At 39.6% G+C, this 25553-nt stretch overlaps 1 protein-coding gene across 1 annotated transcript; it reads left to right on the forward strand.

The window, feature by feature from the left end:
* Window positions 1-2077: 2077 nt before the first annotated feature.
* Window positions 2078-10076, forward strand: mafaa (MAF bZIP transcription factor Aa). Its single transcript, XM_062997108.1, has 2 exons — window positions 2078-3650; window positions 9957-10076. The coding sequence occupies exons 1-2, from the start codon at window positions 2686-2688 to the stop codon at window positions 9970-9972; spliced, it is 981 nt and encodes a 326-aa protein (XP_062853178.1). The 5' UTR covers window positions 2078-2685; the 3' UTR covers window positions 9973-10076.
* Window positions 10077-25553: the final 15477 nt, after the last annotated feature.

Genomic DNA, 25553 nt, shown 5'->3' on the forward strand with positions numbered 1-25553 from the left:
TAACCTGGTGATTAAGACGTATGAGTAGGTGGGGTACGGGCACTTCATGCACAAGTTAATTATTTGTCCATGGGCGCGGATGAGTCCATGAGCAATCAGAGGTTAATTGCATGAAAGCTGGAGAGCTTTACAGGGGGTTTAATCATAATTAACCCGTCTTGTATTATTGCGCTTTTGCTCATCTTTAAAATAAACGTGAATTCATTTTACAGCAATTTATAAAGTTTGAATCAATATTGTAACTGCGGATCAGCGAAGGCGTTGATGTAGACTTTATTTAGTGCAGGGTTTATGGATTGCAGATCTGTCAACAGCTATTTTACTGTGTTTAACTGTAATATTCATTGTTTTCTTTTTTCATTATGCCAGTATTTTCATGGGAAACTATTTTTAGAGTACTACTTATTATTATATTCAAAGTATAACTTATTATTATTTTACAGTACCTATTATTATTTACAGTACTAATTATTATTAGTTTTACAGAACTACTTAAGAGTATTAACCATTAATAAAGCTAAACATAACTATAACCTCCACTAAAGGTAGCTCATTGTATTTAAAATGTATACACTATATGGCCAAAAAATATGTGTACAACCCTCTTATTATCCAGTTCAATACAATCAAATACATAAAATAAATTATATGAACTTTATGGCTACATGTTGGGGAAGGTCCTTACTGTTTCAGCATGACTGTGCAACTTTGATAATCTTGTGCTTTTGTTTTGTTGTCCTGGTCAGTCTGGTGCAAAAATGGACTGAGCACAAATTCTCAAATTTATTGACTTATAATTTTATGCGATCAGGTTAACATGTAGATCTGAAAATAAAAATATTCAAAATATTTCTACAAAAATCTCTTCCAAGACTAACATATTGAATCTTTAAGATCAGGTGAGGTCAGGTAGGTTATGTTTTTTTGTAGGTGATAATAGAAATTGCTTTTAGTTTGAGATTATGTTGCTTAAGTTGTTAGTCTCTATTTACGGTTGGACTCATGTGATAGGTTGTTTTGTTTTGCAAGTTTGGAATTCTCAACATATAATCTTCTTTAACCATCAGATGAAAAATTGCTGGTTTTAAAGTTTTATAATAGTATTACGTGATTGTTCTATCTGTTTGTGATATTATTTACAGCTTAATTACAGCTGGTTACTTCTCTGCCATAGTGAATAGTGCTAGTACTTGGAACTACATGAAACAACAGTTTTGTTGTACAGGATGTAAAATAAACCCAAACTGTCACCACAGTGATGGAAAAACTAACACAGCTTATAAATTGAGATCTAATTGTAATCATTAGCTGCACTGTTACAGTACTACAATATCTAATAGTAACATTAGTGTACATACAGTATAATGTACTTTATATATGCTGTTCACAATGACCTAACCTAGTGTACATGCTGTTTCACTCCCTATTTTTATATCTGTCCGCTTCTCTGTATATAGCTACTCACATTATGGCAATGTATATAATATTGTTTATACAGATTTCCACTGTTAACTGTAATAAGGTAGTGTAGGCCTATAACTGAGAGCTAAGGGCGTAGTTCAAGGGCCCAACAGTGGCAACCTGATTGCTGGGCACTTGAGCTTGAACCATCCTGTGTGTCGTGTTCCATCAGCTTTAAATGTGTGCCAGACCTGGTGTATGTCTTTTTTATACCAGTGTGAATTCTTTATTAAACAGTATTGCATAGTTTACCTGGACGTTTAGATGCTGTAATATAACAGTTTGATTGCTGGCGCAGACACTGAGCTGCGCATTCACACAGACCGACTGCGCTTCCCATGTGCGCCGCGGTTCTATTTTAACGCGCGCATGTGTCGCTAGAGGGCGTGTCTGTGCTGAGCCTATAGCTGTCAATATATGCAAAACCACCAAACCCCATCTCATTGGTCTGCAGGGGTTACGCTAGGTGGGCGTGGTTTGAGTATGTATAAATGAACTCATGCGCTGTCCGGTCACTATATACTCCAGTGTCAGTGTGCGCAACCGACAGGATAAAGAATACAAGCCCTGAAATAAAAGCAACGAAAGTAAAGACTTAAAGAGACCGAGGATCTAACATCCAAAATAACAAAAGTATAACAAAGCTTGCAGACTGCAAGAACAGCCGCTGATGCAGCACTGGATGTACTGGGACTGGCTTTAACAGGCGGCTGTTCCATCGCTGGAACTTATGAGACTTCACTGTGAGTGACCGCATTGCGTTTTTCGTGGTGATTTTCGTTTTGTCCTGAATCATTCCACTGATTTGACTGAGAAAGTCTGATCTTGAGGCAGGTTAATGGTAATGTGACTGTCCTAGGCGAGAGAAAACTTTCTGGTCCTGTCCCAGATTGCTTTGCGAGTTGTATGCCTTCATGGTTGCGCAAGGATTAAAACAGCACACAGCTGGCAAATAAGGAAGGAAGCGTGCACTAACTTTTATTTTGGTACTTTTTTTTTACATTTAAAAGAACAGAATAGGACATTGTGCAGTTTCGGCCTGGGAGAAGTTGTGAACAGAGGGGTGCAGAGGCTGCCTGGCAGAAGCGCAATTACGCGTGCGGTTGCGCGTCTGTCCTGAATGCTGTAAATAGAGCTGTTCTCAGCACTAAAATCAGATCGGACTGCATGCATATGTGTTAAGCTCTTCACCATACAAGCATCACTTTTCTCGCATGGACTGACATGGCCACGGACCTCGCCATGAGCGCAGACCTACCCAACAGCCCGCTGGCTATCGAGTACGTCAATGACTTCGACCTCATGAAGTTTGAGGTGAAAAAAGAGCCACCCGAAGCCGAACGCTATTGCCACCGTTTACCACCGGGATCCCTGTCTTCCACCCCTATTAGCACTCCGTGCTCCTCTGTGCCTTCATCGCCCAGCTTTTGCGCACCGAGTCCTGGCGCGCAGCCCGGCCAGAATCTGAGCGTCAATAGCACCAACACTAACAGCAGCGGCAGCAACGCCGGCAACAACAACAACAACAACACTCAGTCCTCCACGGGGAAACCCCAACTTGAGGACTTTTACTGGATCCCTAACTACCAGCACCACATCAGCCCAGAGGCGTTGAACCTCACCCCGGAGGACGCAGTGGAGGCGCTGATAGGCAACGCGCATCACCATCACCACCACCATCACAGCCATCAGCCGTACGATAACTTTCGCAACCAGCAGTACGTCGGAGAGGAGCTGACGACCTCCTCGGGCGGCTACCACCACGCCGTACACCCCCACCACCATCACCACCACAGCCACCACCCGCACGCCCGGCTGGAGGACCGCTTCTCCGACGATCAGCTGGTCAGCATGACCGTGCGTGAGCTGAACCGGCAGCTGCGGGGCTTCAGTAAGGAGGAGGTGATCCGCCTGAAGCAGAAGCGGCGCACGCTGAAGAACCGCGGCTACGCTCAGTCCTGCCGGTACAAGCGCGTCCAGCAGCGGCACATGCTGGAAACCGAGAAGTGCACTCTGCAGAGCCAAGTGGAACAGCTCAAGCAGGACGTGGCGAGACTCGCCAAGGAGAGGGACATGTACAAGGAGAAGTACGAGAAGCTCGCAAGCCGAACCTTCACCGGCGCCAACAGCAATGTCAACCGGGACCCGTCCAGCGCCAATCACGCCAAAGCCCCCTCGGATTTCTTCATGTGAGAAGTTTCGTGTATTTGGTTTTCTTTTGCTAGCACTGAACAAAAAAACTTACATTAAATTATTATACCTGTGTGCATCATTTTACTGACAATTGAATATATTACCCCAACACAATTGTGCATTTTTATTTATTTATTTTTCTCTACAACGATTGTGTTCATGTAATATAGTGTAATAATGTACAAATGATGTACACATTTACTTAAAGTGTAATCTGTTCATTTTAGTTTGTGATCATTTTTAAACTTTCATCTCTTAGACAACAAATCACACTTAAAAATGAAGGTGCATAAATGTTTGCATATTATTTAACATATTATTATTATTATTATTATTATTATTATTATGATTATTCGTTTCTACTAAGGCATCAATAACCCACAATTTGCAGTGGTGTATTAACACTGGATTGATACTCTTAGATTTTAAAAAATACAAAACAACCTTCTGATTTTACACCTTTCACTATGCTTCAAATATTTCTATTTGCTTAAAGCTGCAGTTTGTAACTTTGCTATGAAACTTTTACACAGGAGCCTTAAAGGCAGGCACAAAAACACCCTAAAAGCTCTAAAGCTCTGAAGTCAGGTCAAGTTTATTTATTTTATTTGATTATTATTATTTTTTTATATCATTTATAAATACGCACAAAATCAAGGGCACTGTTTAGAATGGATATTGACTTGTATATATGCAAACTGCTGCTGTCAGATAAATTAGGACAAACACCTTAGTACCTCAACCCACTGTTGTAAGTAATGTTCTAGGATTTTAAGTTTTAGGATTTTTTAACAACAGACATCAATTTTTTGTTAATTCATTTAAAACGTTCGACAAAATGTGCACCAAAAATATGTTTATTCATTAAGAAATAATCACGTTCGATGCCAAACTATTTTCTATTTTGATTGCAGTATAATAGTTTGTATAATTTAAGTCAGCTTATTTACATTTGCATTTAATGGCTAAATATTTTCAAAAGCAAAACATTATCTTGACATTAACTCTTACTCCTAGACAGCAACAGTGGGAATTTTTATTTTTATTATTATTCAGGAAAGCACACTTTGTTAGTCAGCTGGGCTGCTTAATCACCCTTCCAATGGTTGCATGTCATTACAGATTTATGTCCTGGCATGAATTAACTAGAACAGACCGAAAGATGTAGAAGATCTCCAAAAAAAAGCATTTTCAGGGTGACTCGTAACTTGCAGTCTTTTAAATTCAATCCAAATTATTTTAATGCATCTTTTATTTCACCCACACAGCAGGCCTGTAGTACAAACACATGCGGCCGCAATTCTTCATATCATTTTGAGAACCCACTTTTAGGCACCTTTGTTTTTAAGTGTTCCTGAAATGATGTCAATTCATCATCATGGATATAATGAAATGTGTTTTGTGCACTGTAGGTGTTCATTCATTTAGCACCAGAGATGCTACAACAAGTAAACTATCCACACATCCACCCTTATAGGAAGTGTATCATTGCATATAATTGCGTTATGCACACATCATAATCTGCGCGTACTGGTGCACACTGACTGTTTGTGCGCGTTCATTATACTCTATAAGTCTTAAGAATGGTTTCTGTTTGGTCCAGACCAAGCCTTAGCCAAACTTGGACTCATTCGTGACTTCCAGACTTAAGTTGTGCATTAACTTAAAGGGTTTTTAATCCAAAAGTCTTACAGAATCCCACGTACCGCATCACTGACCTCAGACCTTCATGCGTCTTAACGGATCGAGTCTTAAAGACTGGAAACATGGACCTGAAATGTTATTTATATCTTACGATGTTTAATCGGACTAAACGCAACACAAGCAATGAAAGAAGGAAAGCAATACATCGTCGGACTTCTAGGGCACATCTGTAATCCTCTTGTACAGATGTTCCCACTTTTAGAGCAAGTTCTGAACTCGAGAAGGAAGCAATGCAGCCTGCATCCACCCTCCAACCCTGCATGCGGGACATGTACGGTCTCTTTATAGCTCCAAGTTCTTTCTATCTTTTCCACACATCTGGATGAAAAAGCATGTCCTTAATCACTTGCTTCCTCCTCTCATCTTCTCTCCTCTCCTCTCCTTTGACTGTCCTAAACGATGTACCTTTCGATCTTTAGGAAAGACGCAATTAAGGAAATGATACAAAAACCCGCAATTAAATGCGCCCTATATAGCCAAATTTCTATTCCCCTTAAAATGTTTCAGACAGATAGGGTAAACGAACTGAGCCAGATTTTATTTATTCGTACGTGTAAATATGTAGAAATGAGTTGGTGTGTTCATTTGCAATACTTTTTTCCACTTTTGCTTGTTTATTTAAATCGAAGCGTCTTAATTGCAATGTTTGTATGTAAACGCATGCAAATCTGCGAGACTCTCTTTCAGTCTAATATGTACAATATATTAAAGAGAGAAAGCCTACTGCACTGTTACAGAAAGACCTGGGAATAATGTTTCATATTTTGTATATTTTCTGATTGATTTAAAGCTCAGACGAGCACATAAACCGCGAATGTATCGCAAACGTGCACCAAAGCGTTTATTTATCATGCGCGTTTCTGTGCTTCATATCAACACAAACGAATAAAATCATTTCGATTCCTGTTTAACGTTGCAGTTTAAAAGCAGATTCGATTTCCTAGAATAGTTTTTTGCAAGAACCAGACCTGTCTTCATTTTAAAAGCGAAACTCTTGCAAGTTATCCAGATAACCAAATTATTCGATCATGAAACACTTTGCATTATTTGGTCAGCCAAATACAAGCGAGCTTTATTCTTATCAGACTTATTTACAAACTCAATGCATCGTAGTTCCCAAAATCAAGCCTTAGAAATGCTAAATCTCATTAGAGTCATAATCATTTACCAGACTTTTTGAGATATTATATAAAATGTGCAATATTGATGATCTCACTGATACTTATGAACTACTGTCGAATTCTGACTCTGAGGTATAAAACTGGTCATGAAGAATCTGTAGCATCTGTGTTTATTTGGGATATGATTTGGGATTTGATTTGGGATTAGATTTGGGATTAGATTTGGGATTAGATCTGGGAAGGTCCTCTGGATGTTGTACTGCAGTGTGTGATCTCTCTGTCTGTGTACATTAGATTTATTAGAGGCACACACACGGAGGCTTGAGATGATGGCTCACAGACGGGCTGTATGTATAAAAACTGTATATAAATGATTTCTATATATTTATTCTAGAAACATTTAATGTCATTTTCGTGTCAATACGTCCGAACTGAAATGTTTCTGAATGGAATGTTGTTCAGAATCTTGTTTTCATAAGGTTTAATAAAAAGTTGTGTCAAACCTTCTTCCCCACGTCTGTTGATTAACTTTGATTTGAGAAACAGATGATACATTTTTGAATTGAAATGTTGGTAAATTTTGATAGATGATACTGAAACTAAATTATCAACTAAATTATTTAATAGGCTGCTGCTTCTATTACTGCTTATAATCATAAAGTTTGTCGCAAAATACCCGCAACCAGTAAACCAGGTTTTATTATAGTATGTAGTAAAAGTGCTAAAACTTATTATAGGTCATTTATTCTACAGTATTTAGTCATGTTCACTTTCCTAGTAGTATTCCTCTCGTTAAGCATTACATTTTATAACCTATAATAAGGATATAAATGCATATAGATGTTGAATACTTATGAATGACGCACTATTATTATTATTATTATTATTATTATTATTATTACATTTACATTTTCTGCATTTATCAGACGCTTTTATCCAAAGCGACATACAGCACTGTGATAGTATTTTTGTCTAGGCAATTGTAGGTTAAGGGCCTTGCTCAAGGGCCCAACAGTGGTACTTGAACCAGCAACCTTTCGATTACCAGTCCAGTATCTTAACCGCTAGGCTACCTACAATTACTACTATTATTATTATTATTATCATTATTATTATTATTAAACACTGGGGCGAATACAGTTTCAATCTGTAATTCTGCATGTGTTAACAGTTTAAACATGATTAGAACATTTAAAATAGTTAGAATATAGGTGTGTTTTGGATTATTTGGATAAATATAGGTGTGATTTGGATTATTTGGATAAATGTAGGTGTGATTTGGATTATTTGGATAAATGTAGGTGTGATTTGGATTATTTGGATAAATATAGGTGTGATTTAGATGATTTGGATAAATGTAGGTGTGATTTGGATGATTTGGATAAATATAGGTGGGATTTAGATGATTTGGATAAATGCAGGTGTGATTTAGATGATTTTTACAGATCTAGGTGTGATTTGGATGGATTGTGTGAGGGGGAATCTGAATATCTAATGGAGGAGCAGTGATACAGGGACTAAATGCTGCTGAGCTTCAAGTGTTTGAGGGTGAACCACTCTTTACAAGCTCAGTGTTATATCCTTTATCTCTTGGTGCACATACCTGTCAGTGGTGTGATCAATACAATGCTTCATGGATGAGTTTATACTGCCATTACAATATTAAAAGCCTCGTCATTGGTAAGATAGCATAGTACGTTCGAGATTGCGTGCACACCAGCAAAGCAGTGCACACTGCCTCCAATTTAGTATACTGTTTAAGTCTGCGATTTCAGATGCAGCCATAGATTTGGATTTTAGCGACACACGCTGCCATCGTAGAGACGTCTTTTCCCAGGAGGTTTATTGCTATTTTAACAGGATGATGCCAGACCTCATTGTGGTGCCTGCACAACAACAGCGTGGCTTTGTAGACGTAGAGTGCATGTGCCTGACCAGCCTGCCTGCAGTCCTGATCTGTCTCCTATAGAAAGTGTATGGCGCAGCATGATGAAGAGAATCAGACAGTAGCAACCACGGACTGTTGAGCAGCTGACATCTTGTATTAAGCAAGAATGAGCAAAACTGCAACAATTAGTGTCATCAATTTAAAACTATTTAAAATGTGTCATTAATAAAAAAAGGTGATGTAACATGGATCAGTTCTACCTTTTTTTGAGTATATTGCAGGCATCAAATTCTAAATCTGTTTATATTTAGAAACCACCATCAAGTTTGTTATTGAAAATGTTGGAAATATATTTCTTTGTATGTTTGCCGTTGAATAAAAGTTCAATAGAATGAACAGATCACGGATTCTTGTTTCTCTTTTTTTTTTGGAAATGTGGGTTGTGCAACATATTTCTGCAGAGCTCCGCATTCAGAACGACGTTTCGACTTGTATGATGTTCCATTTAAAATGAATCTCTTGCGAAAGCTTTGAAAAACTGCATGAGCGAGTGGTCGGAGTTTGAGTTTATAAATGTGACATTTGTCATGGTTGCTCGGACCGGACGTTGTTTTGTCAGTGCCGGCAGTGTTTGATGTGGATGTTAGTTTTACTGATGGGTGATGCTCAGACTCAGCACGGGCCTTTTTCTTCTTATTGTTTCTGCCGAGTCCAGATTCAGTCTGGTTGGACATTCATGTGTTAACATTATTTGTCTGCATTGAATTTAATGCTTTAAGCATAACAACAGTTATGCTTTTGTTAAATGACCTTTATACGTACATCGATGAGGCATAACATTATGACCACCTTCTTAATATTGTGTTGGTCCCCCTTTTGCAGCCCCTTACGCAACAAACTGTGATGCTCTGTGTATCCTGACACCTTTCTATCAGAACCAGCATGAACTTCTTCAGCAGTTTGAGCTACAGGAGCTCATCTGTTGGACCGAACCACACGAACCAGCCTTCGCTCCCCACGTGCATCAATGAGCCTTGGCCGCCCATGACCCTGTCGCCGGTTTACCACTGTTCCTTCCTTGGACCATTTTGAAAGATACTGACCACTGCAGACCGAGAACACCACACAAGAGCTGCAGTTTTGGAGTTTTGCTTCTAACATCAACTTTGAGGATAAAATGTTCACTTGCTGCCTAATATATCCCCCCCACTAACAGGTGCCGTGATGAAGAGATAATCAGTGTTATTCACTTCACCTGTCTGTGGTCATAATGTTATGCCTAGTCAGTGTATGTTCTCTCTTGTTGTGGACTATAAAGCACTTGTACAGAGAGCTATGAAGGTCAAGTCAGGTCAAATTTATTTGTATAGCACTTTTTACAATAGACATTGTCTCAAAGCAACTTTACAGATTCCAGGACCAACAGACCAAAAAACCCTGTTGAGCAAGAAAAGGGCAAAAAACTGCCCAAAATATTACAACAAAGAAACCTTAGGAGAAGAAACCTTTCCACTTTTCTAAGTTGCCGTTAAAATGTTGATAATTTCTCATGCATATTAATCCATATTAATCGTTTTACACTTTTGCAGAGTGTACGCCTCGTGATCTGGGTGAAAGTCGAAGGTGCACTTGGAGAACGAGAGAAAAAGGAAGACGGAGGGATGGAAAACGAGAGTGGAAGAGGAAGAGCTTCTGTGTTCTCTGGCGTCTCGGCTGCAGCACTGATGAGAATCCCTCGTAGTCAGCGTCTCTAAAGGCTCGGCTTACGCACACACACACACACACACACACACACACACACACACACACACACACACACACACACACACACACAACGAACAATGCATACACACTCACCAGGCGAAAGAGTGTGTCTACAGCTTGTCTGACTTACATATGCCATTGTAAAGGACCGCACACATCCAGCTAAAGTATGCCTTCAGATCTGCACATCAAATTATTTAGCATTTAAATTATAATAATGATTTTAATGTGCAGCTTTTATTGTTCAGATTAATTTCATCGGTGTGTACAGGATAGGCTCCAGACCCACCACGGCCCTGATCAAAATTGTACAATATGTCACTGTGTAACACAAATTCAAGACAACAGGTTAAGGTCTTGAGATGAGATTTATTAGAATGTTATCACATGTACACACACTTGTATAAATCATGCATGGTATCACAGTGTCATATTTAAAATTCAGACTTTAATTACTGCAGCTGTTGCTTTACTCTGAATAATAAATGAATCATCATCACATTAGATGCTGCTGATATTAATACAGACACCTTAAAGCTTGAGTAAAGATTGTTGGTCTGGAGCCACCTGGAGGAGGTTTTTCTTTCCAACAACACTGTACCTACTGTCATGCACGGTGCTGGTAGTTTTATGGAAAGGAAAGGAATGAAGGGATGTAAGTAAATTATCTTAAATGTCTTAAATTTCTGATGCAAACCAGGTTTTAATGGTCTTCGTAAAGCTCTGAGCTCAACATTATTAAAAATATTTGGACTCTAGGATAAAATCTGTGCCAAACCAATTCTGCCAGGTAAAGGTCAAGAAACTTGCTAATGGCTACCAAACCATTGGTTGCGGGTGCTGGAGCCTATCCCAGCTTTTCAGTGGGCGCAAGGCACACAGTAACACCCTGAACGGGGCGCCAGCCCATTGCAGGGCAGACACAGACACACACACACACACACACACACACACACCCATTTACCTATAGGGCAATTCAGTGTCTCCAATTAACCTGACTGCATGTTTTTGGACTGTGGGAGGAAACCGGAGCTCCCGGAGGAAACCCACGCAGACACGGGGAGAACATGCAAACTCCACACAGAAAGTACCCGGACCTCCCCGCCTGGGGACCAAACCCAGGACCTTCTTGCTGTGAGGCGACAGTGCTACCCATCAAGCCACCGGGCCGCCCAGCTAAGGTACATATAACTAATTTGTAGGTGTGCTGTGTGTATATTGTTCTACCCAGCAGGTATTCACATTTTACCAGTCATATTTTCAAAAAAAGCTTAATAAAAATAAAAAAGAACTAAATTCTAAGTCTTATTTTTACTAAATACTGTGCATTTCAGTTGCATTTGCAAAAATCATCAACATTTGAAGACTGCTGTGTCATACACATTCTGTACATAAAGTATATAACCTCCTTATTAAAATAAACAATTAAAGTTTTGATTATTTTGTCATTTTAACATTATAACATTTAAATGTTCTTTAACTGTTTGGGAACTGAGGACATTCATTGTTATATTCATTTATTTATTGTCTGTTTTAGCACTGCTTTATCCTGGTCCGGGTCGCTGTGGGTCTGATTTACTGGGTTCATTACAAGACAGATACACACACTCTCTCTCTTTCACACACACAAACACACACACACACACACACACTGCAATTTTTAGTATCATTAGTCAACCTGACTGCATGATTTTAGACTTGTGGGAGGAAACCAGAGCACCTGGTGGAAACCCACACAGACACGGGGAGAACATGCAAACTTAACACAGAAAGGCCTACCTGGGAATCAAACCCAGTACCTTGTTGCTGTGAGGCGACAGTGCTACCCACACTTTTAATTGTTATGGTCTATATTGATTTTTTCCCAGTGGTGCTTACTATAATACTTGCTATAAGACTTTACTGTAAGGTGGTTTATAGAAAGACTTTTACTGGTCTTAATAATGCACCCCACATTATCAGTGGGATACAGGTCTGCACTTCAAACAGGTCAGTCTATTACCTCAACTTTCTTAACATATATGGCTAAAATGTTGTGTCATGTGATGGAGCTTGATGTTTTAAACATCTAGGGTTAGGGTACAGCATTCCTGGTTTTATTATTAATAGTATTACTATACATTTAGAATTAGAGTGTATTTACATAAATCAATAAAGTTAAAAGGTAAAATAATAACATCTCTTTTTTATTTAACAAAACAACAAACAAAATCATTATCATCGGGCTATGAATCACTGCTTTCTGTTTTTAGGTGCATTTTACCTACTGGTTCCAACTTCTGGCCTATAAATATAGTTTGCATATAAATAAATAAAGTTAAATTTAGATTTTACTACCCTACAAGTTATGTTTCAGTAAAATGAAATGTGTTGGGATTCTTTCTCAATTTTAATAGAACACACATGCACTTTGTTTGTGGTAAATATATGTTAGTTATTAAAAAACACTTTATTTATGCATTTGATAAAATTTGCATATTATTTTCCTAATCACATCGATCAAATCATTTGTTCGGCAATAAGCAGCTATTAATAAAGTGTTATTACTTTTCAGCACAAGGCCACTGTGTTTTCCACCTCGTACAGAGTCTCAGTTTCTGTGTGAATATAACAGAACTCACGGTGGCAGCTTTTAACCCCTGAACAAATCGACAGCTTGATAAATTGCCTATGAAGCTCTATTAACGCTCAGGAGGTATTAATAATTATTTAGGCTGCTTTCGGGATTGAGTGAATGACCTGTGGGGCACAAGCGGCGCTGCTCTCCAAACAGCGGCAAAGTCATTACCGTGGAACCACCCGCCGACACCCCCCTTCCCTTTTCCGGCTTAGTCTCGGCACAGCCACGACGCGCTGAAGGAACGACGGGAAAAAGCAATTTCCCGGCGCTGAGCGGCGGGGCCCGAGCCCTGGCGCGGTGCAGCCGGCTGTCACAAACACACCCGCACTGACACGCTTCGTGCTGAATAGACAAAGCGCAAACATGCTATCACAGGGGAAAAATGTGCAACGCCAGCGTTTTTTGGGGGAGGGGGGGGGGGGGCGTTTCGGTTTATTGTTCAAGCGCAACCTACAATCTACAAATAAATAAACAAACAGACGAACAAATGACGACCTAAATGTGGAATATGAGCTGATTATCAGCGCAGAAAGGCACAGTGTGAGAGACTCGCATCCTCACACGGGGCACCAATTAGTGAGTTTAAAGACCTGCCGTCAGTCAACGACCTCCTCAAACTCAAAATCCCGCCTGTGTGAAGATAAAGCTGAACAAGTTAGGCCATAAAGACTTACAGTTAATACACACTGTTTATAACCGGCCTGCATAACCTGCACACACGTTTAGATTAAAAGTTTTATAAAGCATCATGAAGGAAATCCAGTTTAAATATGGCATCTGCAAAGATCTACAGAGTTTCTATAACCAATAAACCATTCAGTGTTTCCATCCCCTCCAAATCCAATCAAGAATTAAACTTCTGTGAGTAACTGTATGGGTTTGCAGTAATCCTACCATCTAAGGGGACAATTATGTTTGCAAACGCCCATCACAACAGTTTAAATTATTTTTCTTCACACAACTATCCTGATTTTAGGGCGGCATGTGGCTTAGTGGGTAGCCCTGTCACCTCACAGCAAGAAGGTCCTGGGTTCGATTCCCAGCTGGAGCGGTCCGGGTCCTTTCAGTGTGGAGTTTGCATGTTCTCCCCGTGTCTGTGTGGGTTTCCTCCGGGAGCTCCGGTTTTCTACCACAGTCCAGAGACACGCAGTCAGGTTAACTGAAGATACAAAATTGTTCACGACTGTGTTTGACATCCTGTTGTGAATGTAACCAAAATGTGTAAAACATGACGTTAAAATCCTAATAATAAATAATCCTGATTTTATCATTATTTGTCTGATAGCCAGCAGTGGACCTATGATAATCCTATGTAAATGCCGATAGCTGATCAGTATTAATTACTTAGAAGTTCATGCGGTGTGCCTTGCGCTCAGCAAAATCATGATACGAAAATATTGTAATTTAATAATAACGACCTGGCGAGTGCAGCCAATGGGGGGGCAGTGCGGTTGGGGTTTTGAGTTCATGTCGTGGAGGGCCCCCCCTGGCCATGGGCCCCAGTGCAACTGCCCCCTGGCCCCCCCTGTAGTTACGCCCCTGCTTCCATCACATGTAGGTAAATTAAACATGTGGTATGTGGACCCCAATAACTAGAAGGGGTGTCCCCATACTTTTGGCCATATAATGTAGCTGTGTATAGTAGTTGTGTTTGGCTAAATTGTGTTCAAACTGTGTTACAGAAAAGTTCCTTAAGGGTTATGGTATGAATAATGTACATTAAGGAAGAATCGGCATTCATAACTTACATTTTTAATGCTGTAAATACGATGATTTCTTTTAGCTGCATATTTAATTGGGCACAGTTTTTACACCCGATGCCCTTTTCCTGACGCACTCCTCCTATTTATCCGGGCTTGGGACCAGATACTGGCACTGAGGGACAGTGGTAGCCTGGTGGGTAGAGCTTTGGGCTATCAGCCACTGTTGGGCCCTTGAGCAAGGCCCTTGACATTTTCTGCTCCAAAGGCGCCATACAATGGCCGACCCTGCACTCTGACCCCGGTGTCCATACAAGCTGAGATACACTCACTAATGCTGTAAATACCAATTTCCAAATATGAGACCAAGCTAAACCTGCCTCTACTGATAGACATTTGGGTTAAGTGCAATCAAATTTGTAGACTTTTGTGCTTTAAAACATCCAGACATGATTTTTAAGCTGATGTTTATTGCAGTGTACATGTGAGAGCTCAGCGGCACTTCTTAATTTCCAAGGGTTTCAACCTTCTCTGGCCAGTGAAAGGTCATCATTGTGCTGACTTAGTAAGATCTGAATGTTCCAGCAGGTTTTAGTTCCTTTTTCCAGGAGATCTCTGAGCAACTTCTGCGCAACTGAGAAGCTCATTACATGACTCTACACAGACCTATTTCAAAAACGTCTTGAAAAACTCAATTTTTAAACACTAAATTTTACTTAATTTTCTGCAGTATAGATTTGCCTTTGTTACTAAAATCTAATAAGAATATCTAATATATGTTGGAAACTCTATTTCCAGAAAATTTTGAAAAATGGAATAAAAAGAAGAAGCTGGGTTTTTAATTAATTAAATCTTTATCTGATTTTTAAGTAGATTTAAAATATTGTCACTGATCAACTTCATTTTATTTTGTAAATATAAACTAATTTAGTAATGAATGCCTGCAACACAATCAAAAAAATTGGGAGAGACGCAGAATTATAGTGAAAAGTTTATATAATATACAAGGTAAAGCATTTTGAAATTAGTCAATAAGCAGGTGAATTGGTAACAAGTGAGGGAATCATGATTAAAAATAAAGGGAGGATCCACCAAAGCTTCAATTACCACATAGAAGCACTTTGTAGTTCTACAATTACTAACTGTAGTCCATCTGTTTCTCTACATACCTTTTTTTAGCCTGCTTTCACCCTGTTCTTCAATGGTCAGGACCCCCACAGGACCACCACAGAGCAGGTATTATTTGGGTGGTGGATCATTCTCAGCACTGCAGTGACACTGACATGGTGGTGGTGTGTTAGTGTGTGTTGTGCTGGTATGAGTGGATCAGACACAGCAGCGCTGCTGGAGTTTTTAAATACTGTGTCCACTCACTGTCCACTCTATTAGACACTCCTAGCTAGTTGGTCCACCTTGTAGATGTAAAGTCAGAGACGATCGCTCATCTATTGCTGCTGTTTGAGTCGGTCATCTTCTAGACCTTCATCAGTGGTCACAGGACGCTGCCCACGGGACACTGTTGGCTGGATATTTTTGGTTGGTGGACTATTCTCGGTCCAACAGTGACAGTAAGGTGTTTAAAAACTACAGTAGTGCTGCTGTGTCTGATCCACTCATACCAGCAGAACACACACTAACACACCAGCACCATGTCAGTGTCACTGCAGTGCTGAGAATGATCCACCACCTAAATAATACCTGCTCTGTGGGGGTCCTGACCATTGTATAGAATGTGGAGAGGTATGTAGAGAAACAGATGGACTACAGTCAGTAATTGTAGAACTACAAAGTGCTTCTATGTGGTAAGTGGAGCTGATAAAATGGACAGTGAAAGGTGTTGCGATCAGAAGGGCAACCCTGGGGGGAAGAGTGTAAATATGTGGGGCATAATATAGTTCCTATCTGAATACATCAGCACACACAAGCTTTACAGTATTTGTGACTTATCGCCCACGCCAAACCATCATACCAACAATGCATTGCAAAAAATATTTATTTACATCTTCTTGCTCGCTTCTTGTTCACGTGCATTTGTGGACGTGGTATCTTCAAACCCCTCGTCACTTCTGCCGTGTGTTTTCGGAGACCGGACAGACTCGTCTGAGATTCCTCCCGGTGATAGATGGTGTAGTGTGTGACCCCCTATCGCCGATCAGTTGTGCAGTTTTAGAACCACGGCAACTTTAAAGACTCACAATTACAAGAGATCCAGTCGTGTACAGTGACCTGAACACCTTGAAAGTCGTGTAGTGTGAACACTGGGGTGTGTTACTGCGTTGTGCCCAGTTATTCCAGGGAAACCAGTCCTATCGTAACCCTGAACATGATAAGCATGAATAGTGAAGTTAACTTATCACTGCTTTAAATCAAGGTTTGACCTAAACTGCTCTTCAAGTGAGGCTTCAAGTTTATGACTTTTTGCAGACCTGCTGATGAACATGAAACTGAAGTAAAACACAACAGAGCATAAAAGAAAAGTGTTTTTGTAAAGATGGCACATTCAGCCAAAAGCCTGAGGTGAAAGTAAAGAAAGCCAGGAAAAAGGAATCAGAACGTGTTGTGGGAACAGTCACTGACAACGACAAAAAGAACTGGCACGTGGGCACCCAGAGAGCTGCGCTGGTGCCAGTTTGTGAGAGACTGATAAATCATCTCGCCTCGCGTTGTGGTGAGTGTGTATTGTGGTAAACGACATTGGCAGTATGAGGTCATGCGTCGTAATTTCTGCATCTAATGTTCCAATAATGCATTACTGAGTGTCGTCGTTATAAATGATGACATCGTAGACGTCTGCAGTTTCCTCTTGTGGTGACCCTGATTTAAATGATACAATTTTGAAGCGATACTGATGCTTTATTAACGTCCACTGTTCCGTTTATCGTCATTCTGCTTTAGTTTTTACTTCTTCTTTGTAAAACTCAGGACTTTTAAAGGCTCTCAGGCACCCGTCAGGTAAAGTAACACTTTTACTCATATTTCTGTTTCTCAGGAGGCAGCAGCTACTGTTCAGGGGTCTGTGGTGTGTGACAGCTCAGGACATCAGGGAGTCTGTTAGTTCTGCAACTGCAAAACACATCGAACATGCAAAAGACTTTTAAAACTAGAGAACTTTTAGGTGGAGAAAATAGAAATCACAGTTTCTTACAGTTCTTCCTTTCTTGTCTTGCCACTGTCCTGTCTTTCCTTCCCTTCATTTCTCTTTCTTTCTTTCCCTGTGCTTTCATTTCCTCTTTGCTTTTCCTGTCCTTCTCTGTCCTGTCTTTTCCTTTCTTGTCCTGTCCTTCTCTGTCCTGTCTTTTCCTGTCCTTCCTGACCTGTTCTTCTGTCCTGTCTTTTCCTGTACTGTCCTTCTCTGTCCTGTCCTTCTGTCCTGTCTTTTCCTGTACTGTCCTTCTCTGTCCTGTCCTGTCCTTCTCTGTCCTGTCTTTTCTTTTCCTGTCTTTTCCTCTCTTCCTTTCCTGCCCTGTCCTGTCCTGTCCCCTTTTCATTTCTTTTTTTTCTCTCCTCTTTTCTGTCATGTCCTCTTTTTTGTCTTAACTTTCCCTTCCTCTTTACTTTTCTCTTCTCTTTCAGTTAATGTTTTCTCCTCTTTTCTATTTTTTCCTTTCCTCTCTCATTTCCTCTTTCATTACATTTCCTTTCCTTTTATTTCCTTTCCTCTTTCTTTTTCTCTTTTCTTTCCTTCATTTTCCTTATCTTTCCATTCCTTTTTCTTTCCTCTTTACTTTTCTTTCTTTCCTTTCTTTTATATTTAATCTTTCCTCTGCTCTTTTCTTTTCTCTTTTCTTTCATGTCCTGTCCTTTCCTCTTTCTTTTCCTTTTGTGTTTCCTTTTCTTTGTTTCCTTTTGTGTTTGTTGAAACTGAACCTGTCAGACACGCCTACAGCTCGGTAATGTGAATGAATATATTAGGAAAAAGTGTGAACTTTAAATGTTCCCTCCACCCTGATTCCACACAAATACTGAACCCACAACATTCACACCAAAACACAAACACACAGGGGAATGATTTCACTAAAGTAATTATCAAAGAAATGTTATTTTATTTACTGCTGTTTTAAAAAGACATAATCAAGGTCTGTATATTAATAACCAATAATAATTAGAACTTAATGCAGTTATAAATACAAATAAGAGCCTTTTCTTACCATTACAGTTAATATGCCAGTTAAAGTAAAGCCAGTTAAACGATGATGTTTGTGATGTACTACTCTCACCAAAATACTTTTAGGGTGACCTGGTGGTGTAGTGGGTAACACTGTCGCACAGCAAGAAGGGCTTAGGTTCGATTCCCCGTGTGGTCAGGGTGCTTTCTGTCAAAAATGTGCATGTTCTCCCTGTGTGTGTCTAGGTTTCCTTTGGGAGCTTCAATTCTGGAGCTACTAGAAATTGCTCTAAAACAGACATTTCACTTTTAACCCGAGGTTAGTTCCGGTCAGGTATGGAGTTGATTTTAAGTATATTTTTGTGTCAGAAAATGAAAGCTGATGACAATTAAAATGGGCTGATTTAAATAAAAAGAGATAAGAAACATATAAACAGATATTGGGTGTGTTCTGTGTAGATTTTTACTTTTAGATTTTTTTCATATTTTTAGAAAATCTGCAATAATCACACACTAAACCCACACACTTCTCTTTATGTTCCTTAAAATGTTTCACTTGAATTGTACATGGATACTACTACTACTACTACTACTAATAATAATAATAGTCTTTATTTATAAAGTGCCTTTCCTACAGCAGCAGTTAAAAGTGCTTTACAGGTCAGAAAACAGATAGTTATAGATACAACAATACAAATAAATGAATAAGATGCAAAAATAAAATAAATAAATAAAAAGAATAAAAGAGAAACTTGATTAAAATTGAATGATTGAATGAATAAATTAATGAATAAACTGTAAATCTGCATGTCATTAACACTCCATGATTTTCTACGTTTATAAGTCATGAGTTGTGTTGGGTAGACCCTGTACCCTCACAGATCACTTGTAATTGGGTTATTATGGATGATTTAACCACATCCCCAAAATACCTTTGTGAGATCCTGTATTCTTACTGATAATGTGTGTAAGGTCCACGCCGGAGGAAAATCGTCTCCCTGTCTGAGGAAAAAATGACTCTCTGTTGGGCCTCTGTTTCAGAAAATGCTAATCTAGAGTGTATTTTAACAGTTAAAAGACACAAATACAAGAATTCAGCTAAAAGTATCAGATTAAAAAGAATAAACTAAACCAGAATCATAAACATGCTCATTTAAAAAAACCCTTTTCCAGCTGCTTCTTAAGTGTGTGTAAAGATTAAAAAGCTCCCAATTCCCTAGGGAGAGAATTCCAGAGCTTTGGACCATGGTGGCTAAACGCAGATTAATTACTTAAAGTAAGACGTGATATTCCAGAATCATTAAAACAGAAATTACAAGATGGTAGGGATTTAAATCATTGATGTAGATTTGTTCAGGCTGAGGAGTAAGGTGCGTGGAGAAGGAACCAATGTCAAACCCATTCTCCACCATTAGAGGCCAGAAAATGACACCATGTCTAAGGTGCTTGCGAGAAAATTTGGAATGTAGGAATTTATCAGGCCTGTCATGAAGAATTCCCAAGAAAGCGACGGATCCCGGCCTGGAGAGGGCGATCCGAGAGGCCTCGATGAGCCAAATAAATCTCCGCCGTCCCACTGGAACCCCAACCAGCTTCTAATAGGAAAGTAATGCTGGAGGATTTCGTCTTCTGTCAGGTCTTATTATAAACATGTCAAAAGGTGAATAAATACAAATTCAGCGTCAGACACAAGACGATTACAGTCGTGTACGTGAAGTTTACAGCAGGTCCAGATGATGAAATGAATCAGAATACTGTAATTGTTTTAAAGATGATTGATGGGTGATGTAGAAGAAATAATACATATGATGATGGATGACTGTAAATAAAGCCAGTGTTATGGATAGGACACAGGAAATAAATGAGCTGCTAACACAAGGCCACGGAGGTGACGATGCTGCCCAGATATGTTTAGCCATGAGGGTGACCCCGTACTTGTTGCTAATGTGTATGAATGGGGAATATGGGAAGAAGAGGACATGAATGGACATGAATGGACGTGAATGGACATGGTTTGTGCATGTATTTGTGCATGACAGGACATGTCACTGCATGCTGTGTGTCAACTGGGTTTTTGATTATTAACACGTGTGAACAGTTTGTGTTTTACAGATCCCTAAACTATCCTAAAGTCTCTGAGTTCGAATCTCAGCTCTGCTACCGATTGGCTGGGCAGGGTCTGGAGCAGACAAATTTGGCCACTAAAGTCTCTGTGACAAGGACTAAACTATAACTGTGGCTAAGCTATGACAAGGACTATGCCGAGATAAGGACCAAGCTAAAAAAAGAATTTAAACTGAAACAAGGACTAAACTGAGACAAGGACTAATCTAATCTGAGACAAGGACTAATCTGAGACAAGGACCAAGCTGACTGAAACAAGGACTAAACTGAAACACGGACTAAACTGAAACAAGGACTGAACTGAGACAAGGACTAATTTGAGACAAGGACTAATCTGAGACAAAGACTGGTCTGAGATAAGGACCAAGCTAACTGAAACAAGGACTAAACCGAGACAAGGACTAATCTGAGACAAGGACTAAACTGAGACAATGACTAATCTGAAACAAGGACTGAAGTAAAACAAGGACTAAACTGAGACAATGACTAATCTGAAACAAGGACTGAAGTAAAACAAGGACTAAACTGAAACAAGGACTAATCTGAGTCAAGGACTAAACTGAGACAAAGACTGATCTGAGACAAGGACCAAGCTGACTGAAACAATGACTAAACTGAAACAAGGGCTATTTTAAGACAAGGACTAAACTGAAACAAGGACTGAACTGAGACAAGGACTAATGTGAGACATTAATGACCAGGCTGAGACAAAAATAACACATGGCCTTTCTGGTCTTCTGTTGTTAAATGTCCTGTACTGTGTACTGTCCAGTGCTGAAGTGTTACCAGCACAACTCCAGTTTCACCAGTTCTATCCATGGTACTGAGAACACAATCATTCCAGGATACCTGTGACCTCTGACCCAGGATACATACTTCATAAGTAAAAAAGTAGCTGTTTATTTTAAAGTTATGGTACTGGAGTACTGGAGTAATCACATGGTTGCTGGTTCAAGCCCCACATCGTCCAGGTTTCCACTGTTGGACCTTTGAGCAAGACCTTCCATTGTTTCTAAAGCTTGTAATCATCACAGCTTTAAAGCTATTTTATGTTTACGCTCATGATTTTGGAGTAGGATGTCCATCAAGCTCATGATCAGGTGTCTACATTTCTTTGACCAGTATTTATTAAATATACCTGAAACAAGGTAGAGAGAAAGTGAGATAGTGAGAGTGAGGTGGTAATAAATGTGAGGCTGCTGTGGGGTGATGTTCAAACACCCAGCGAGGGATCTAACACATGAAACTCAACAATCATGAGGGTTCATCTTTAACACCTCACCAAACCTGCCGCTGATACACACACGTCAACATACGGAGATCTTTCTCACAACTTCATTTAATATGGAGCGCAAACGTGGAAGTAAATAATGCGGCTGAATTTATTCTAGAGCTGAAGCGTGTAAGAGGAAAGAAAAGAGGGGAGAAGAAACCCTGATAAATAAAGTTTAGATTAGTATGAGACCTACAGAGACGTACAGAGACGTACAGAGCAGATAAATAAGGATGTTTGTTTACACTAGAAGTATTTATACATAATAAATTATTACTTGAAAATGTAGATATATTTAGGGCAGGATAGCCAGTAGTCATATTCCAATATTCCAAGAATACTGCTACAATAGCAAGTTACTGGAAAGTGTGTCAATTACATTCCCAGTTCTAGCTGGTTTATATCAGTTCTTATGTTTTAGCTAAGAAATCTCGGGTCTTCCCCTTTCCTACATGCTCACTGATGGGAGTATAAACGGTGATTATTTTCTTTCCTTCTAAGAACCAAGCTGAGACAAAGACTATGCCGCGATAAGGACTAATCTGAGAAAAGGTCTAAGCTGAGATAAGGACTACACTGAGATAAGGACTAATATGAGAAAAGGACTAATCTGAGAAAAGGTCTAAGCTGAGATAAGGACTACACTGAGATAAGGACTAATATGAGAAAAGGACTAATCTGAGAAAAGGTCTAAGCTGAGATAAGGACTACACTGAGATAAGGACTAATATGAGAAAAGGACTAATATGAGAAAATGACTAAGCTGAGACAAGGACTACACTGAGATGAGTACTAATCTGAGATAAGGACTAATATGAGAAAATGACTAAGCTGAGACAAGGACTACACTGAGATAAGTACTAATCTGAGATAAGGACTAAGTTGAGACAATGACTAATATGAGAAAAGGACTATGCTGAGATAAGGACCAAGCTAAGAAAAAAACTAAACTGAAACAAGGACTAAACTAAGACAAGGACTAAGCTGAGACACAGACTATGCTGAGATAAGGACTAAGCTAAGATAAGGACTAAGCTGAGACAAGGACTAAAATAAGATAAGGACTAAGCTGAGATAAGGACTAAGCTGAGATAAGGACTAAGCTGAGACAAGGACCAAGCTGAGACAGGGACTAAACTGAGACAAGGACTAAGCTAAGATAAGGGCTAAGCTAAGATAAGGGCTAAAATAAGATAAGGACCAAGCTGAGTGCATCAGCTCTTATAAGTCACAGGTGACTGTTTTTAGGAGAATGACAGCACACACTGTGACTCCATGCTCTCTCCGCCAGCCAAACTAGGTCGTGGAGAAAGTAACGTCCACGTAGAGCAGGGTACAGTGCTGAATATGCATTCAGCATCTACACCGGTACACTAAAATGTTATACAGAATAAAATGATGACATTAAAAGAGTCAGAGAGACAGAGTGGAAAGGTTTCTGCCAAATCGAGTAATACTGTTAATTATTGGCCACAAGACTAATAACTTAGACAAACATTCAAACAATGAATGAATTATTTTTGCCTGCACTAATAGGTACAAATGTGTCACAAATGTACTTTTTCATTCTCTTGTTACCTGAAATAGAACTTCACATCGGTCTATTAATGCATGTTTCATGCCTGTACTCTCCGCTCATGTCTCATTCTCTTATTCTCATGTTTTCCGTCTGTGCTTGTTCATGTCATTACGGATCTGAACTGACGTGTGCAAACGGTCTTTTGTCTTTTCCTCAATGGGAGACACGACTGATGATTGCTCTTCCTAACACATGAAACATAAAGGGAATCATTTCTACAACAACATCATTCATGAATTAAAAATGGTTTAGCAAAATAAATGTTGAAATTTAAGCAACGACAAGAGGAACTAATTTGTTACCATTTGTGACCATGCTGCCTATTTAAAGACCACAAACAGTGACTTCATGCACTCATGCACTGTCTGTTTGACCACCGCTTTATCCGAGATCAAGTGATCAGCATGTAGGGAACACAAGAGGCTGCGTTGAGACCCTGTGGAATAGAATCCAGCTACAATCATTACAAATCAAATTTAGGAAGAAGACTTTTCTGCTTTCTCATGCACACAGACATCTAATCCAATTCATCTATAATAAAATATCTAATGGCAAATTAATACGACCCGCTAAAACCGCGGGGACCCCGTCGCTCGATAGCCAACGCCTTCATCCTTCCGATCCTGTCGTTGGGTGAAAATCCCTCCCTGAGGTGAATGTATGTAAATAAATGTAACTCATCATAGAATGATTCACATAAGCGCCTGTCAGCACATATGACCGGTCATTAGTATTAATTATGAGCCCTTAAAAGAATCCATAAGCACTCATTAGCTCTCGTGTGCCGTAATTAGCCGTGACACGAAGGTCAAAGTGCCATAAGTTTACACGGCAGGGAGTAAATATTCTCTATCAGACGATTACACTGCGTTCACGAGTCGTTATCTGATTAATTACACGCTAATATTTAATTACCTTCAAACTGCCATCACGGTGAAGACCAGTTCATAAATTTAAACGAGCACTTTTATAGATCCGGTTCCAAACGTCACCGTCACCGTGCCAGCGAAATTAAATCCAGAGCTGATTATGAGTTACACTTGTTATTCCACCTGCCAAAAGTATGTGAACCCCTGTCCCAGACTAAATCTATGGGTGTGTTCGAAAAGCTAGTGATCTCTCTACATAGACGCATTTTACGTCATCCTACGCGCGCTCCCGAGAAGGAGGCTGTTCGAAATCCTAGATGCCTTAATATCCTCACTAGTGAGGCATCTTAACATTTCAATGTTATTTGGACTCAAGAACGAGTGAGCATCGCAAGCATCCTTAGTGATCAAGGCAATCCCAGCATTCAGTGCGGCAGCTCTTCTCTCACAGAAAAATAATAAAAACATGGCTGATGGTGCAGAGAAACGAACAGTTATTTTCAAACGCAAATAAATTATTATTGATTTTTAACTTTAACGACAGCGAATGTAACCGTTTTTGGTACACGAAAACACATTAATTTGAATGACAAGATGCTAAATGCTAAATGCGAAACCCGATGGAATCGCTGTCTAAGTAGCGCGTTCGAATAACCTGCCTTACAAGTCATTGACGTATTAGAATCCTCTCTACTGAGGCAGCTGCCTATGTAGGCAGTACATTTACATTTTACATTTTCAGCATTTAGCAGACGCTCTTATCCAGAGCGACTTACAGAAGTGCTTCTATAGTGAACATTTCATTTCTCAAGTTTAGGAAAACAACAGTCAAAGAACACAAATCTGCTAAAACCTGTTAGAACCAAAGTGCCTTTTTTTTTTTTTTTGAAATGGAGAAGAATGGAACAAAATGTTAGTAAATAAGTACAAGTCAGCCTAAGTGTTTAGTAAAAAGGTGGGTTTTTAATCGTTTTTTAAAGACAACAAGAGACTCAGATGTTCGGACAGACAGAGGAAGTTCATTCCACCACTTCGGCGCTAGAACAGAGAACAGCCTTGATGCTTGTCTTCCTTTAGTCCTGGATGGGGGCTCAAGTCGAGCGAGACTAGAGGCTCGGAGGTTGCGTGGTACAGAGCGGGGTTTGATTAGGC

This window comes from Trichomycterus rosablanca, chromosome 6, assembly GCF_030014385.1.
Source record: "Trichomycterus rosablanca isolate fTriRos1 chromosome 6, fTriRos1.hap1, whole genome shotgun sequence".
NCBI classification, from domain to species: Eukaryota; Metazoa; Chordata; class Actinopteri; order Siluriformes; family Trichomycteridae; genus Trichomycterus; species Trichomycterus rosablanca.